This window comes from Gopherus evgoodei, chromosome 23 (genome assembly GCF_007399415.2).
Source record: "Gopherus evgoodei ecotype Sinaloan lineage chromosome 23, rGopEvg1_v1.p, whole genome shotgun sequence".
Lineage (NCBI taxonomy): Eukaryota > Metazoa > Chordata > Testudines > Testudinidae > Gopherus > Gopherus evgoodei.
In genome coordinates this window covers 11,371,605-11,390,571 of record NC_044344.1, presented here as the reverse complement: position 1 = coordinate 11,390,571, position 18,967 = coordinate 11,371,605, and the positions used below count along the sequence as shown (strand labels likewise).

Genomic DNA, 18,967 nt, shown 5'->3' with positions numbered 1-18,967 from the left:
AACCGCTTCTCTGTCTTCTGTGTATTTAACAAAAGGCTAACAGGTCTTTGGTGGTGGCTGTTACAATAGGATAACTTGACGGGAAACCTGGAATCACATTCAGCACCCCTACCCATTAATACAACACTGTACGGCAATCTGAGAAGCACACGGAAATGCTCTGCGGTAGGTATAACAAACAACTGCTGGGGAAAAAGAACCATGACATTATAACTTTGGAAGGAGTTGGAAAAGAAACCAATTTTTCAAACACATTGGCTTAAAACGTCAAAAGAGATTCCTTTCATACTCTGCACTAGGGTGACCAGATGTCCTGATTTTATCGGGACAGTCCCAATTTTTAAGTCTTTTTCTCATATAGGCTCTTATTATCCCCCACCCCGTCCTGATTTTTCACACTTGCTGTGTGGTCACTCTACTCTGCACCAAGTGTAGACTCAGACTCTAATTACTGAGACCCTTCCTCGTTACAATATACAGCATAACACATGCTGATCTATATCCACTGCACAGGTGAAGGAAGAAGCATCCAGGAAGAAGAGACGCTAAAGTCAGCAGGTTTACTCTTCAGAACTGGCTTCCAAATTGGTTGTGTTTCTATATAGGTATTTATACCATGCTCATCACCTTAGTACCTGAATACCTTCCCGTAGTGGATTACGCCACATGACTACACATCTGTCAATTGTTTTGTTCTCTCATCTTCTCCCCAGAGGGAGAAGCATGTGGAGTTGAGTGTCTTGTTTTGGAAGAGAGAGAAAGAGTGTGTGTGTGTCTTTAATATACATGTTGCTATGGGTTTATGTTAGAGACAGTAGGTCAAAAAATCATACAACATCAGGGTTAGAAGGGACCTAGTCCAACCCCTGCTCAAAGCAGGATCAATCCCCAGACAGATTTTTACCCCAGTTCTCCAAACTGCCCCCTCAAAGATTGAGCTCATAACCTTGGGTTTAGCAGGCCAATGCTCAAACCACTGAGCTATCCCTCCCTCCAATGTACCTGGTACTTCTAGCGGTGGAATGTGATGAGGTTTGGGATGGTCCTTAGTTCTTGGATGCTCTTAGTCTACAACCTCAGATCACCAAAGTAAGGCTGAGAGTGCTGCTCTGGATTTGGATAGTATTCAAATCACCCAGCACTGTGAGGCTTAGCCCAGTAAGTCAGCGACATGATACTCAGAATTTTTAAAAGATTGTGAGTGTGGGGACCACCTGGAGGATCCATCAGGAAGGTGACATGAATTCACAGCCAGCTCTTCCCCTTGTCAAGATGTCTAATTTAGATTCCGAAATCCCACTGTAGTCACCCAGAACCTGATGCAGAGTTCAAACACAGGAGCTGGTTTTGAAAGGTTGCTGTGGCTATGGGGTAATGGAGCAGCTTGGAGACAACCAAGCAGGTGAGGAATGCTTCCAGGTTGGCAGCCTCATCTTCATCAAGAACCACTTCACTCACTTGTGTCCTTGAGTTTTATACCACGAAAAGAAAAGAAAGAAAGCTCTAAAGAATGCTTTTAGCCCAAATGGCCAAAATCTCTAACTTTGAAACTCGACCTGCTTTTGCAAAGGCTGGAAGTTCCCTGCAGAGCTCAAGAACTTTTAAGTTCAAGAAGAACTGGCTTCCGGTAATGGAGGGGTTCCCATGGAACATGTCAAAACAGCTACAGCATGTGTGCAACCAAGGCATGTCCTCAGACAGAGAGAGAAAAAAAGTTAATATTGGGTCTTACCTGTTTCTCCCCATATCGGTAAGTATTCATCCTGCTGTATGTCCAGCATGATCTCCAATCCATTGCCCGTCCCACCTTTGACTGTGGTAAGCAGGGGCCGCCCTTCTTCTCCTGAGTTAAACATGTAACATTTCCCATATTTTGTAAACACCTTCGAGAGAGAGAAAAGAGAGAGCGCCATGTAACACACCTCTTCCCAACCCGACCGCGGCTGCAGAGATACGAAAAACGTTAAGTGCGGCAGAGCTCCAGAGGAAACATCTGAAGCCAGATCTAATCTGGTTTAATAATTTAGTATATTAAGTGTGTTCCTCTTTATAGGGAAAAAAAAACGGAGTAGGGTGAGAAGAAACAGTGTTTTAAAGGAATGAACGAATGTTTTTGGAAATCGTTCCTCTGACTTGCACCATGTTAGCTCTCTAAGAAACTGATATACTTGTAGCGCTTGAGTACACGTTGAACTATAATGCAAGTCCCGTTTCATCCGAGATGTCACAGCAGCACAGCCAGATGCTGCTGGGTTTTCACTACTGCACATTTAGAAGTGACCCTCTTGTCCCTAAGCTCAAAAGAATACAAATGACTGTGCTGGAACCCAGTTTGCTCCAAGGGGACTTGGGTGAATCTAGCTGCCAGTCTTCCCCGATCCTACTGCCTGTGAAATATGCTTTTTCATTTAAGATTGTTCTTTCTTTCCATCTCCCTCCCCCCGCCCCAAACCCCATGACTCAAAAATAAAAGGCCTTTAAAGGCAGACACGCTACTGCTGAAGAGTGGAGAATTTGGCAGGCTAGACTAATTCTCTTTGAAGGCAAAGACAAGTGTTCTGCATACAACAGTTGGAGGTTCTGCATATGACACTTGTTTCTTGACCCTGAGCCACCTTTCTACTGGATTTTTATTCAACAAGGATTCATTCAAGCTAAGCCAAACATCGCACACCTGGGAGTTGTTCAAACATAGAGCTCCTTTTCCAACGAACGCAATAGAATTAAAATGCTGCTGTCTCAACATACTCAATATTGACACAAAGATGTAATGTACTTTTTAATCCTATCATTTAAAGCCACAGCAATAGGACAACTTCTTCCATTAACAGGAAGTTTTCACCATTTCCCCCACCTTTGTTTAATCCAGGGGTCTCAAACACACAGCCCACGAGCCACATGTGGCCCGCAGAGTTATTGCCTGTAGCTCGCCATAGGCACCGACTCTGTGGGTGCTCTGGGGCTGGAGCACCCATGGGAAAAAATTAGTGGGTGCTCTGCACCCACTGGCAGCCAAGCTCCTCTCCCCCTCTGAGCATGTTGCATCCACGCTCCTCCATCTACCTCCCAGCGTTTCCCGCTGCCAAACAGCTGTTTGGCGGCGTTTAGGACTTTTTTGAAGGGAAGGTGGAGGAGCAGGGATGCCATCCTCAGGGGAAAAGATGGAGAAGAGGCAGGGCTGGGGCGGGAATTTGGGGAAGGGGTTGAAATGGGGGCAGGGAAAGGATGGGAAAAAGCAGGGCAGGGGCAGGGCCTCATGAATGGGGGTGGGTTCGGGGGCAGACGGGGGGACATTTATGCTCTCATTATAACAGGAGAAGGCGCTTCTTTGACAGCAGAGTTGGGTGAACTATGCAGTCATTATAGCCTTCTTCCTGTTTGTGAACTGTCTGCAAACATACTAAATGAACTTAACTATATGCATTGGCGTAACTTCCGCATCTTAAATAAGATACGTTCAAATTCAGGTACTCTATTGTACATACTTAAATAGAAACCCTATAGTCTGATAAGTCTTCCAGTTCTTGTTTTATTATGTTTTTTTTTAAAATACTAACCATATATCAAATCCTGAGATTCAGGAGTTTTAAAAAAAGTTTCAGGAGTTTTAAAGAAGTTAATACATTGACTTTTAATAGCATACTATAGTACTCTTCTTTTTTTCATTTTTGTGTCTTTGTCATTTTTATCCTTTTGTGTCTTTGTGATGCAGCCCTCAGGCCAATGTACTAGTCCGCATGCGGCCCTCGTGGTGATTTGAGTTTGAGTTCCCTGGTTTAATGAGTGGTTCAGTCTATGCCTCAGTTATCACCCCTTTCCCATTTAGATCTTGGGATGGAGACAATGATTTGCATGCAGTTGCTTGTAATGTCAATAGAGAAATAACACGAAGCCACACTCAGATATTATCATTAGGAGGGGTGGCAAGTTTACTCCACTGTCCCTTGTGGGAAACATGTTATTTGATGCTTGCAGCACTGACAACCCCCAAGAATCAAAAATCACGAGTCAAGTCCCCAAACATTACAAGCATGGCTTAAAAATCACAAGATTAAAAAAGGAACAAAATATCGGTTCCTGTTTATTTGCCTTCTGAGGCGAGAGCATTTAGAGATCACGTCTTTAAGTTCTTCTTTGCAGCCATGAGGGCCAAAAACATGCCTTTAAATAAAAGCCAAGATTCTTACACAGTCACGAGATTTCAGTAGCTGGAACTCTACCTTCTCCCTCCCCTTCTCCTCCAACAATAGAGTTTGGTGGGAGGGATACTCAGTGATTTGAGCATTGGCTTGCTAAACCCAGGGTTGTGAGTTCAATCCTTAAGGGGGCCATTTGGGGCAAAAATCTATCTGGGGATTGGTCCTGCTTTGAGCAGGGGGTTGGACTAGATGACCTCCTGAGGTCCCTTCCAACCCTGATAATCTATGAACACCAAATACCATAAAACTCACAATAAAATCATGAGACTTGGCACCACTGTGTTCATAAGCACTCATATGGCTGCTGGGTTATTCTTGAAAACATTTGTAAATCCCCAAAGTGTCATATATTTTTAGAAGTGACGAGTATTCATCTGAACATCAATACTGGAAAATGCAACATTTGCTACTCACTATTCAGAGTTTTCCAGTTTCAAAAGCTCCAGTCCTCCAATCAGAGAGCAGTTCACTCTTCATTCATAACAACCAATCAAAACAAACAGGTCACATGAACAAACTACAAGCCGAATGTGATTCCATTCAATGATGCACCAAACACTCACAAGCAACAACTGCATTCGCTGGGATCCAATTATCACACAAATGATTCATAAGTCTAAACAAAGGCCAGACTCATCTGCTAATTTACATCCAACAAATAATTTGATCATTTCTACATGCCCAATGCAATTATGACTCATCAGTGAAGGAGCAAATGAAAAGAGGAAGCTGGGAAAGGACACGAGCATATTTCAGTGGAGCTATCCAATCAGAGCAAAGGGAGCACAGAAAAAATAAAGCGTTTGCAAAAATGTCCTTTTTAAACTTCTTTCCTCTGAAGTGAAAATCCCTCTTTAACATGTGACCAGCCAATTAAGCTCTCCAGATCTAGAAGGTTAATCTGAACCAGCTAGATTTGGTTTAGGTTTATCCAGAGATGTTCCACATACAGGGGTGACATTTTCTAATTAGCATGGTTTAACATAAAGAAAGAAGACAACCTATGTTAGTGCAAATCACAAGAAATCAGGAAGGTTTATATCAAAGGCAACAGAATATTCTATTTAATGAGCAAGGACTGAGGTCACGTCTACACTACAGACAGTATATTGGTTACTCTGTCTTGCCGCTTTTCTATTCAGCTGCAGCAAATTGTATAGGGTTAAGATTAGGGTATTGCCTTCTTCCAAAACTTATAATTGTACACCTGACTGTCCTGCAAATTGGTCTCTTTAAGGTCTGCTAACATCCAGTCCATGTACTAAGTCTTTGACCTCACCCTTGGTCATCTTCCAGCCATGATCATTGCAAGGGTCATCCTACCAATCTAACTCCACTGGCAGCCTACCCTCTCTCAACATGTTTTCAATTAGGGCAACCCACATTGGGTCCCTCACAATTTCATTTGGTTCACTATCACTGACCACCCAACCATTTGATCCCCTCAACATCTCCATTCCCATGGTGGAGAGCATACTGATTTTTTTGGCGGGGACTGGCCTAGTCTCTGTCCCATACATTATGATGGGTCGAGTTTTGTACAGTCTACCATTTAACTTTATTGACAATTTTTTTATTGCAGAGAACTGGGGTTCGCTCCCACAACCTGCACCAATGGGTTTGGTACAATGCTGGGCATCACTCAGGAGGGCACCATTGTCAACCACCATTGATCCTAGGTATTCACATTCATTCTTCTAAGCTCTCTGCCTGTGATATCCTTTATGATGGCTTCTGTTCTTTCAGTTGTCACTGTCTCAGTCTTACCAACATTCACGCCGAGTCCTGCCTGCTCAAAACTGTGTTGCCACTGTTCAGAGTTGGTTTGCGGAGTCTCGCAGTCTTCTGTACATATCACTAAGTCATCAGCAAACATGGTGTTTCAAGGCAGTTACCTTTGTATATTCTCCTTTATCACATCCAAGACAACCACAAACAAAAGAGGGGGCTCAACACTGATCCCTGTTAAAGTCCTTCCTGCACTGCAAACAGAACCCCACCCCCCTTCCCTTCCCCAAACAGCGCAAAGTTCCGTTCCACAGTTGCCGACAGCCAAACGTTGCAGGGGTGCAGAGATCCTGGCTGATGGGACAAGGAGACTCTTGCCCTCCTAAGGAATGGGGTGGTCGATGTTTCTGGCTGGAGTAGCAAAAACCAGCAGAAAATTTAAATCTTGAGGCAGGGAAACTAGATAGTTCAAAACGCGCAAGACCGGGTGGCCTAGCAAAGCACCATGTCTCAAAAGAAACAGGGAAGAAGATTCCTTTCCACCTCAAAGGACCAAAGATGGGATGGGATCTCCCATTAGACGCACACTTTGTAGTCACTGACCACATCCCACGTGTACTCACTGGGCAAGCACTGGCAGGAAACGTCCCCAGAACCTGGGGTGACTTTCACACCAGCGTGAATGGAAGGAAGGCAGATCCTCAACACACCTCCCTCTTCAAGAAAGTTTTGCTACCAGAGGTCTCTAGGGCTGTCCAGAGTGAGAAAAAGCAAAACAGGTTCGTACGCCTCCACTCGAAATAGCCCCCAAGCAATATTCCCCCAGGCTGAGCTCTGTTCCAAGGAACAAGGAATAATAAAAATCAGACTAAAAAAGACACTTGAGCAACAGCCTCTGGTTGTGAAATAAATCCGGCCAGATAGTAAAGAGTGCTCCTCCGCCATTCCCACCAGAGAATATGACCCCGCCCTTTATCTCCCTATGCACTAACCAGATGATTCGACCCCACCCCCTACCTCCCTACGTACCAACCAGAGAATCTGACCTCACCTCACTTCCCCAGAGTAGGACCACACTCCCCACCTCCCTACAAGCCCATTCACGTAATACACCCTTGCCCCCCCACTCAGAGAATACATGCCAGCTCTCTCACGACTCCACAGCCTCTACAGAGAGCCCAATCCCTCCCCCTGCCACCCCTGTCCTTAAAAAACACACACGTCAAGTTTAAGTTCAACTCTAATGTGCCAGCAACAATGAACACAGAGATTGGCCGTGCTGTGAGCCCTATTAGCCGGTACACCAGTTAATGCCATCACCTAGAGAGGAAAAACTGCGTGTCTTTGTGATGGTCAGTACTAGCTCTTTGGGGTCCCCAGGAGGAACTCCCTACACTGACAGCAAAATGTCCTCTGCTGAGGAAGAAACTCCACTATCCTGCTTCCGTTACAGTGCTTCACGCAGGTCCAGCAGGGCCTGAAGAAGTGAGGCTTCTTTGGCAAACGGGCTAAACAGCCTGCAGACCTTGCTGAGTATGGCCTGGGGTGGGGAGCCCTGAGACTGGCCATGCTGGTCTCAAACAGGGACGGGGAACCTTCTTTTTTGATCAGGGGCCACTGACCCACATTAAAAATCAGTCATGGGCCACACACGGGGCATGGAGGCTCGGGGCTTCCCCTAGGCTCTGAGATAGGGCCAGAAATGAGGGGTTCAGGATGAGGGAGGGAGCTCTGGGCTGGGGCCAGGGGTTGGGGTGTGGGAGGGATGAGGCCTCTTGTGGGGGAGGGCAGGATCTAAGGGTTGAGCTGGGGGGAGGGATAGCTCAGTGGTTTGAGCATTGGTGTGCTAAACCCAGCATTGTAAATTTAATCCTTGAGGAGGGCATTTAGGGATCGGGGTGGAGGGGGGAACAACCTGTCAGGGACAGTACTTGGCCCTGCTAGTGAAGGCAGGGGACTGGACTCAATGACCTTTCAAGGTCCCTTTCAGTCCTATGAGATAGGTATCTCTTCATTTTTTTATGAGAGGCTTGGGGTACAGGAGGGTCTCAGGTCTGGGGCAAGGGATTTACATGTGGGTGGAGGTGCGGGGTCTGGGAGGGAGTTAGGGTGCTGGGGCAGGGGGTTGGGGTGCGGGAGGAGATTTGTGGTGCAGCTTTGGGAGGGAGTTTGGATGCAGGAGGGGGCTCAGGGCTGGGTCAGGGGGTTTACATGTGGGTGGAGGTGCAAGGTCCGGGAGGGAGTTAGGGTGCTGGAGGAGAGGTCTGGGAGGGAGTTAGGGTGCTAGGCCAGGGGGTTTGGGGTGCGGGCTCCAGCTGGTCGGCGCTTACCTCATGCGGTTCCTGGTTGGCAGCACAGCAGGGCTGAGGTAGGCTCCCTGCCTGCCCTGCCTCCGTGCTGCTCCCAGAAGCAGCTGCCATGTTCAGCCCCTAGATGGAGGAGCCAGGGGGCTCTGTGCGGTGCGCGCTGCTCACGTCCACAGGCATCACCCTTGCAGCTCCCACTGGTTGTAGTTCCCAGCCAATGGGAGCTGCGGAGCCAGTACTGGGGGTGAGGACAACGCGTGGAACTCCCCGATCACCCCTGCACCTAGGGGCTGCAGGGACATGCTGGTTGCTTCCAGGAGCTGCATGGAGCCGACTGGACTTTTAATGGCCTGGCAACCCCAGCTTCCTCCCACAGCGGGACAAGCTGGGCGCTCGCTGCTCCAGTCCCGGAGGCAGGTGCTGAGGTTCGGGGCTTCCGGCCCGCAGTGAGGAGACTTGCTGCAGGCCGGATGAAATGAAACAGCAGGCTGCATCTGCCCCACAGGTTCCCCACCCCGGTCTAAAATAAAGACTCAGAGGCCATTTGGAGAGTGTAGAATAACTCCCACAGGAGCTAAGGACCATCCCAGACTTCCCCACCCTCCTCTCTGAGTGCGCAGAGCACTTCTTCCAATCGCCTTCCCCGACAGACACACAGAGCAGTGTGGATATAGAGTAAAACTCTACCAAAACAAAACACTGCACTGCACACACACTCCTCCCCCCGGGAGAGAATGGACCATACGTGACTGACTGGAAAGCATTCAGATATCATAGCCGTGAGGACAGCACAGGAACCTAGACAGAACAGAACCCGGGGCTTCAGTCTGTACCCACAGCCTTAACCAGCGGGCCATCCCTTCCCTACAAACCGTCCAAGAGGCAATCAGCCTTAATTTATAATAGCAGTTAAAGAACCATTGCCAAATCCAGGCACACTAACATCTATATACCCTCGAGTAATTCTACATGGGACAGAGCTGCACTCTTCCGGTATTTCCTGTCTGTCTTCTGAATGATGGTTTGGAGGATAGTTTTCAGTGGAATCTCTCCTCCTCATATTGGGTTCCTTACACTCTGACATTATGCTGAGCAATGTCAGAGTATACGGAACCCTAAAGGAGACAATTTAATCTGGGTTTGTTTGACGGGGAGGGTTAGGAGAAAAGGGGTATGTTTTTGTTAACAATTTCCTGAGCCTGGCAGCAGTACTTTTAACTTTAAACAAACAACAACAACAACAACAACAAAAGACAAGCGCAGACCAGGGAAATGACAAACACCTACCTTGAAAAACATCTATAAAATGCCAGATTTTTCATTGATGGATCACTTCTGACAGCTCATCTGAAAATTCATGATAAAGTCCAAAGACAAATATGCTCTAAATGTGTGAAATGGTGTTTAAGTAACACAATGACCCTTCTTACCTAGAGCCTAGAGGGAAAAAAATGTGTGTTCAGTGAAATTAAAATGCAGGTTATAGATGTCTCCAAGATGCTGCAATTTATAACTCAAAAGGCAATTATTTCTAGTGCCTAGAGAGACATATATAGATCCTGCTGAATGTCAAACCAAACCAATATTCCAAACCAGATTCATATTCAAGACATGACTAAACCCAATCAGAATAATAGAATAAAAGGTACTTTACTGTTTATAACAAGTCTATATGGGACAGAGAGGTTGTCTGACAATGAATTATGGTTTTAGTATAGAGAAAAATTACAGTAAAAGCAGAAGTCTGTAAATTACTTTTTAAAACCCAGACAAAAATTGTGGAACGGAGTCCACCCAGAAGACAAAACGTTATCTGCTGGATAAAGATATTATCCATTTAAAAGAGGATGAATTAACGTATCTACCAACCATCTTCCCTAGAAAGGAGGGAAGCAAAGACTGGCAGACATCTATTGTATGTAGCTACTTTCCGAAGGAAGCTTTGGGAGTAAGACTGGAGCCAGGAAAGTGTGGAAACCTTTCAGAACTCTAGAGGAGGGGATGGTAGCGGAATGATGGATAGATAAACACAGTATGGTAAACAGATCAGTTAGTTTCCTCCAGATGACATGATAACGGCCTCTAGCACTGTGGAGATGAGCTAGCTGAAAGGCCTGGAAGACCCGGTGGGTGGGTGACGAAAAGGAGCAAGATCTCTACCAGGCAGGGGTGATGCTATCTGGTGTTGGCATGGCAAAGGAAGTCAGGCAATGGATTGATTTCCTGAGATATAAGATTGTCTATACTCTGTAACTAAACTATGGATGCCTGCCATGCCTGATGAGGTATCTTGTGCAAAACGTTCTTTTTATTTTAATGTGAGCTTTTTCTCCCTTTTTTCAATAAATCTTTTTAAACTCAATGATCTGATTAGTGGATGGTTCGTCGAGTGATTTCCCACAGACGGGCCCTATGGAAAGGTAGTGAAAGGTAAACAGGTAGTTGGGCTCTATGGAGAGGTAGTGAAAGGTAAGCAGTGAGGCTCATCAAACATTTCCAATCAACACTGTTTTCTGAAGGAAAATTGGTTTTCACTAAAACCCTTTTTTTTTGCTAAAAGTGCCTGCTCAAACAGATGACTATTTTGTAAAAAGTAAAGCAACCCAAAACCGAAATACAGGCGAGTCTCATCTTACACTGGGATTCCGTTCCGCGGTTAGCGCATAAAGCGAAAACCGCATATATCAAAATTACATTGAGTTGAATGGCGGGCGGAATTGCCTGCACTACAGAAACAGTATTTATACTGTTATTTCTCTCTTTTTTTTTGTTTTTGCTGATGGCATAAAGCTGAAATTGTGCATGTTAAATGCCTGTAAGATGAAACAGACCTGTATTTGCATAGCTCACCGTGGTGCCCCATGGGAGCTGTAGTTCAGTTTCCTCTTGTGTCTGTTCTCTATGGTTGAGGCTCCTCAGCTGGACTACATGTCCCATGATGCATAATAGCTAGGTACATCCATGATGCTACTTTTGCCAAAAAGTCAATTTTTTTCCAGTGGGAAATTTAAATGGAAACTATTTTTTGGTTTGTTTTTTGTGGAAATATTCCATGACAACAACAACAACAACAAAAATCTCATTTTCTGACTAGCTCTAATAAAGTGTTTATGGAGTCTCAATCCCCATTCAAGGTCTCAGTCAAAGGGACACAGACAGAGGTTTTTCTGCCATTAAGGCACGTTCAGAAGAAGCTGAAGGAGCCAAAGGAGGAGACCAGAACTGATGGGGGATGAGTGACAATCCATATGACATCACAGATAAGGAAGAAGAGAAGTTCAGCAAGAAATAGGGCTGTGTTTCTGCACGGTTGGTAATAGCAGAAATCACAGATCAACATATTCTCACGGCTCCAAGATCTCTCCATAAGTATCCACAAAGCAGATGGTAGCATTGAGTCCTTTTGTTATTTCAGTCAAAGTGCTAAGAAAGGCACAGTCCACTTAGCACTATACAAACATGTCACAAGATTACGGGATCCATTTGTTCACACAGTCGAGCAGGAGATGATGGTGCATTATTTAAAACCAAACAGCAGCTATGAACAGCAAATTCCCGCTGATGCCTACACTAAATAGGTTTATGAATTCTTAGATGGCAGAGAGAGATGAGCATCCAAAAGAGATGAGCATTTCTTGCCAGCACGGTGTGCTGTCTCTCTGAGCTTACAGATCACTATACAGGCACCAAACTGGCATAGAGGACCAGAGCATCCCTCGGTTTTAGATGCGCAAGGGAGAAACAAAACAAAAATATTATCGCCAAGCAGAGTTTTGAGTCCGAAAAGGAATCGACTGTTGGTTTAGCATGGCAGAGATGCAGATGCCGCAGTATAAATCCTCGAGGGTACATCTACATTGTGATAGAAGACCTGCAGCACGGCCGGGCTGGCTTCTGGCTCGGGCTGCGAGACTATAAAATGGGAGTGTAGACCCCACAATGGGGGAGGATGTCTGAGCCCGGGAGCCAGTCTGAGCCCAAATACCTATGCTGCTATTTTTAGCCCCACGGGCTGAGCCCCGTGGGCCCGAGTCAGCTGACCCGGGCTCTGAGACTTCGTACTGCAGGTTTTTTATCACATTGTAGACGTACCCCAAGACAGATAGCCTGGTGTAGGAAACTGGTGCAAATTTGGCCCACGACCATGGAAAGGGAGCAGCGGAGCCAAACGAGCATCTTCCCCCCAAGCCTGCGGACATCTCTGCAGGCACACAGTGTATGTTTGGGCGGTCACATTTCTGGAGGAGGTGGGATGGTTCCAAGGGCAAGCTGCTTTGGGCAGCATCAACCCACGGCAAACTCTGTGTAACAGCAACACTCAGGGATAGCTCAGTGGTTTGAACATTGGTCTGCCAAACCCAAGGTTGTGGGTTCAGTCCTAGAGGGGGCCATTTAGGGAACTAGGGTAAAGATCTGTCTAGGGATTGGTCCTACTTTGAGGAGGATGTTGAACTAGATGACATCCTAAGATCCCTTCCAACCCTGATATTCTGTAATTCAGCAACCCCTCCCACTCTGCACTGCTGGGTGTGGGAAGAGCACAGGGCCCAGGTCAAAGAAATCAGCTAATGGCAGCAGCATGACATCTCAACGAGCCGCAGTACAGAGGCTCTAGCTCTCAGTGGTGTCCCTGGCAGGCAAATCCTGCAGATCTCAGAACCTTGGCAGGGGTTGAGTACCACTCACCTCACCCCCTGTGTAAGCCCGGTGGTAGGATTAACCTTAATTGTCCACAATTATTCATGGGAGGGGATGGCACAGCAAACTCTGGATCACATGGTGTGAAATGCCAGTTAAACTCTGGCCTAAATATTCAAAAGAGATTTTGAGTGCCCAGCTTGAAAGACAATAATGCAATATTACAGACCCAGCCCTGCTTGGGACAAAAAGCAGTGATGGAGTGTTAGGCACTGCAGTTGGTATACCTTAATATACACCGACTAGGAACGATGCACCCAAATGAAATACCTTGAAATCTTTTTTCCCAACAAATGTGGCTATTGATTTCCCTTTGATCTTTGCATTATGTTAAACCTGGAGCCCTGGTTTCTCTGCCAAGGAATCTCTGCCAAGCAAAATGTTTTCCATCTTTCGGAATGTTAGGTTTAAACTGGAGATAGCAGAAGCGATGAAACTGGAGTTCTGGGTAGCAGAACTGTAAAGCTGCCAGAGATATGTTTACACGCGAGGTTTTACTTTCGGCCTCCACGGCTGAATTATCTCATTGGGGCATGTCAAGCAATGCTGGCAGGCAAGACTGAGAGATGTTTCATTGGAATCTATTTGATGCGTGCGCACACCCCTTTGGGCACAGATGCCATATGACTCTTTGGGAAGCATTGAGATGGCATCTCAGGCTATATATGAGTATGCTGTGCTTAAATAAGCACTCATCGAGGTCTCAGATAATGCCTGAGGCTAAGTCAGACTATGTTGCCATTAATATTGTTCTTCCTATAAACTAGAAATGCACAGGGTCCCAACTGCACATTAATCAGGCACTCCAGTCAAGCAGCTATATAATATATAGTGCTGCTAATAACGAGCCTCTCATTTTATTCTGGTTTCCTTGTAGCTGGACAAGACTGGATATTGAGGTGTATTGAAAAACATGTTAAATTTATATGCTATCACTTAAAATTCTCACAGGGTTTTCTGATTCTACTTGCAGACTAGGAGGCTCTGTAGGGAATCATGTGATCTGGATCTAACAGCACTCAGTTTTCAAAGAGCCCAGCTAGAAAAAGGTGGAGTTGAGTAGTGCCTTCTGCCTTAGAGAGCAGTCTGCTTTGTCTCTCTCTGGTTTTGATTCTAGTGTATTAAGGTTCTTGATTTTAAGTAGTGTTACGCTGTGATCTCCCACAGAGTATTTCATGTTTGTATCTAACTTTTGCGTTTTTAAGCCATGAACATATCAGATATGCTCTTTTAAAGTTACAATAAATACAGAATAACAGGTGCCTCACTGTGTGAGAATTCAGACCCACATGTTCTCTCCTTCAAGACCATTTCAGCTCCAGCAGCACAAATACACAAAGACTAACACATTCAATTGAATAAGAGGCATTACCATTTCCTTCATATTCAGGCAATCAGTCACTCACTGAAATCGCATATTGGTGAAAGCATTTATTTGACTGGTGAGTACTTATGGAGGGTCCTTATGGCCGACATAAATCACACATACAGCTATCACGGTAGTTTAGCATTGGTTGAGTGGGTATTTAAAAAGAAATACTGTGCTAATATTCTGGTAGCAATTGGATAAACTCTAATGGTCAGGCTCAAAATATTTGAAATGAGGGTTGACACATAAATTAAGTAAATTGGATACACTCTATATGAGTCCCCTCCAGCACTAATTACCTCGAAGGGATAACAAAAGAATGGGAGAACAACATGGCAATAGACGATATTAAGAGTACTGCTTTATTCTATTAGACATTCTGCTCTCAAGGATGTTTAGAGTCACAGCCGCACTAGCTAACTCTGTGCTTCGTTTCTCCAAGGACAGATATACCTAATGACTCAGTGGACACTAACAATAAGTCTGGCTTCTTTTCAAGAAGTGCCGGGGAGACAAGTTATTTTAACTTGCAAAAGAAAATGAGAGCAAAATAAGAAAGTCACCACTCACCCAGCTCTGTCATTTCATTTAGGTTGGTGGGTTTTGGGGGACTACCCAGACTCATAAGGGGCTGTGTCACTTCCTACCCGGTAACCCTGAGTGCCTTACCAGACCTTGCTGCTGTAGCTCCCCACTTGGGATGTTCACAAACATTTCACCAGCCTGTAGGTCACACCCTGAGTGTCTGTGTGCTAGAGAGCCCATGGTCCACAGCCCCCCAGTCCAGCCAACTCTAGCTTCCATCAGCCTTCGTTACAACCAGCTGGGTGACTCCAAGAAACAGCCAGCCTCAGATTGTCCCAAAACCATGTGCGCTGAAGTGTCCAGCCCTGTCCTAGATTGTTCAGAGAAATCGTAAGGGTGTTTGTTCCTTATCATCACAGCTTATTAACTTCACAGGAGTAAATGCACCTTCCATTTAAACCCAACACTGAGCTGGTTTAGATTAAAAAATAAAACAAGAGGACACAGGTAACGGGATGCTAAGTAAAAGGAATTACGTTAGAAAGAGTTACAAGCAAAACAAAACTGCAGCGAAAAGTCTAAAGTTTAAGGTACGATCTTTGCCTGTGCCTGTTTCTCATTATAATCAGTTCCCAGAGATTTCAACCCCCTTTCTCAGTTTGCAAGAGCTCATGTGTCTGTCTAGTGATGGATGCCAAAAATGGATTCTCCCCTCGGTTATATTTTCCAAAGTTCAATGACCTTGTTTCAAGAGGCAGGATGACCTTGTGCTGTCTTCCCTTTTCTGATATTGATCATCGGTGTGATCATTAGCTTTCAGAAAAGACCTCACTCTGCACACGTCTATAGTACACTAATATTGTATACAAACAGTTGTTTCAAATGTTTATAACTTGAGGTTAAGCACAGGTGCCGACCTTATCATTTTCCTGGGGGTGCTCAACCCCCGCTCCACCCCAGGCCGTGCCCCCCCTTTATTCCTTCCGCCAGTAGCAAAAAAGCAAAATAGCATGAATTTAAATAATTTTACATAGGTTTGCAAAAATCCAGTTGGTAGCATTCTTCCTTTTAAGCCAGGACTCTATAGGCTGGTCTATACTACATAGTTAGGTTGATGTAAATCTTACTCTGAGAGCGTGTACACTAAAACATAGCTCCCACGGATGTAACTCACCCACTACACTGACTTCAGAACTATGCTTCTGGGAGAGGAGCAGCACTTCGGTCAGCCCAGGTAGGTTGACACAGCATTGGTGTAGACACTCCATTGCTTACATTGGCTGTTGTCTTTCAGAAACCATCTCACAATGCCCCACATTAGCAATTAAATGGGTGCGGACACCCACCGCTGAGACAAGGTGCATCATGTGGACGCGTAAAACTGATTCAATTACTGCAGTGGTTGCAAGTTGACATAACTTCGATCGACTTTGTTTTGCAGTGCAGATTGACTCTAAGTCCAAGCTTGGGTTGAGCAGGCACTGTTACTGCCAAATACCAGCTTTCAGATGAGATACAAAGCCAAGTTCCTGAGCCTCTGTGGTTATGCAACATCCAGAAGTCATTTAAAAGGTGCTAGAATATGGCCGGAAGGCTGGCATTAACTCAGGTAATAATTACAACCTGCCTTCATAAATTCTCCTTGTGATTTCATTCAATACACTCTTCTTTCACGTACTGATCTGGCCCTTCCTGCACCGTAGTATCTGAACATGCCACAAGGTTTTATGTATTTATCCATAGGCACCAACTCCATGGGTGGTCCAGGGCTAGAGCACCCACAGGAAAAAAACCAGTGGGTGCTCAGCACTTGCCAATCAGCTGATTGGCAGCTTGGGGAGGGTGGAGAGCAGTGTGCAGCAGGCGGGCGGGGGCCTCGGGGAGAGGGTGAAGTGGGGGCAGGAAGAGGCGGAGTAAGAGCAAGACCTCGGGGGAAGGGGCGTACTGGAGGGGCGGGGCCTCAGGGCAGAGCGGGGGTGGAGCACCCCGGGGGAAAACTAGAAGTCGGCACCTATGTCCTCACAACCCCCCCATTGTACAGATGGGGAACTGAAGCAATGAGAGGCTAAGTGATTTGTCCAAGGTCACTCAGAAGGACTTTAGCAGAGCAGAGAATCAAGCCCAGGTCTTCCAAGTTTGGGTTAGTGCCCAAGCCACTGATAAGTGGCATCGCTGCAGTATTTCCAGCCCAGAAATGGCTGCATTTCAGGGACCGAAGAGACCTCTGTTACACACAGGCTGCAGAGCAGTTTAAAATCTGTTGGGAAGGAAGATGAGTTTATAGTGGTTCTGGGAGAGCTGGAGGGAATGTGCATTGTGAATATGTGGATCTATAAATATGTATTTAGGTTCCTGATGCTGCCGGGTGCTGAAAAGTTCATTCACACTGCAGCAGGACGCGTTGATTCTGCCTCACGCAAGAATGGGCATGTTGATGTCATTGTATTTTCCTGCCCTGGAGACGGTTAGCTATTAAAATAGCTACAGATTTTGCAACAAGAGCCCTCTGGATCCTTCAACAGTAAACCACATTAAACCCTTCCCCCAACACAGAATAAGGGTGAAATGAGCTCAGGCCACCAGTGACAAGGGAGGACAAAACATATTGATTTAAAATGTTAACGCTAACAACTAGCCCTTTGTAATCTCACTGGCTTTTCAACTGCATGGCCCTGGAGTCCTTCTCCAAGGGGCACTGAACACCAATATACGTATTTTCACAACAAGGCAGCTGCACCAGTGCTACGTTTAGGGATCAGGGGGTTTAACTGTGTGCAGACAACGACACGTACACCTGAGCTTTGACCATTGAAACCATTGTTAGGGCAGCTGCACCAGGCCTGGGATACAGGCACTCACTTGACTAGAGCCGTGTTGTGTGACCTCGTGGTGTCCTTCTTGGAGGGTTTGCACAAACGTAGTCGTGAGCTCAGTCACTGCAGAGCGTGTAGTTATTACTGTAAGAGGGGACAGAGGCTGCTAGCCTCGATAACCATAGATATGGACAAGTCCGTTTAAATACCAAGCAGCAATAATTCCCAACAACAGTTAGATGAGGGAGGAAGTCAATGAACGGTTAGAGAGCAGGAAAGTTATCTTCTCTGCAGAGATCGTGTAGTTCTGAACAGTTACTGAAAAAAACCAAGCTTCCGAGATACAGGACCATTATCAGATGTATTGTTTTATAGGGACGTGAGACTAGGCACTTACTAAGAAGGAAGAAATGGCAGCAAAATACCTTTAAAAATCAAGTGTTGAGACCAACTTTTGGGGTAGTAAGGGAGAATGACGGGTGGAGAAGATCTAGCAGTGAAGTGCAGGAGGCTACAGAGAACCAAGTAGAGTCAGCCCTGGTCTACACTATGGGGTTAGGTCGAATTTAGCCGCGTTAGGTTGACATGTGCCCAAACCCACCCGCGACAATGTTTTTGCCCCATCAGGCATTGGGAGCTTAACCTAGAATTCCAATGGGCGGTAGAGACCGCGGGAAGTGTGGAATAGCTACCCACAGTGCACCACTCTGTAAGTTGATGTTAGCCACGGTAGTGAGGATGCACTCCACCAAATTAATGCGCTTAGTGGGGACATACGCAATCAACTGTATAAAATTGATTTCTAAAAGTCGACTTCTATAAAATTGACCTAATTTCATAGTGTAGACATACCCTCAGTGTAGTGCAATCCCAATGTCTCCAGGGGGCAGCATATGTGGTTAGGATGAGAGAAGACAGACCAGCTAAACGTCCCTTGGAAGAACGTCCTCAGTATGTCCTAACTCGTGTCTGACCAAGGGAAGGTAACACTGAGCAAGACTAATGAGCTCTTCATAGGAATTACCATCTATGAGAAAAATATGCCCTTAACAGAAACAGGTGGGGGCAATTTGTGGGAGCAGCCAAACACCTCCATGACCCACAGAGCCTTGGGGGGATGGTGACACTCTTTCCTCTGCCCAGAAATGAAACAAGCAGTGAAACAATGCAGACTCCTCCTTGTTCAGCCCAGCTCTACCGCACAAAGGATCCACTGCAGAATTTTGTCACTCACAGATTTGCACCTGTGAGTAATGAATGTTTTTCAGCAGCCATTCGTTGCTGTATTGATGGGGCTCCCAACGTGCAATTATGGCAAGAACACACATC

At 45.8% G+C, this 18,967-nt stretch overlaps 1 protein-coding gene across 3 annotated transcripts in view; it reads right to left on the bottom strand.

The window, feature by feature from the left end:
* The window catches only part of LOC115639125 (acid-sensing ion channel 2), a 1,118,572-nt gene that overhangs the window by 192,424 nt on the left and 907,181 nt on the right, over positions 1-18,967 (bottom strand). For all 3 annotated transcript variants that reach the window (XM_030541526.1, XM_030541525.1, XM_030541524.1), the window contains exon 2: positions 1,733-1,883. In XM_030541526.1, the coding sequence (XP_030397386.1) occupies positions 1,733-1,883 (151 nt within the window). The remainder of the gene's footprint in view (positions 1-1,732; positions 1,884-18,967) is intronic.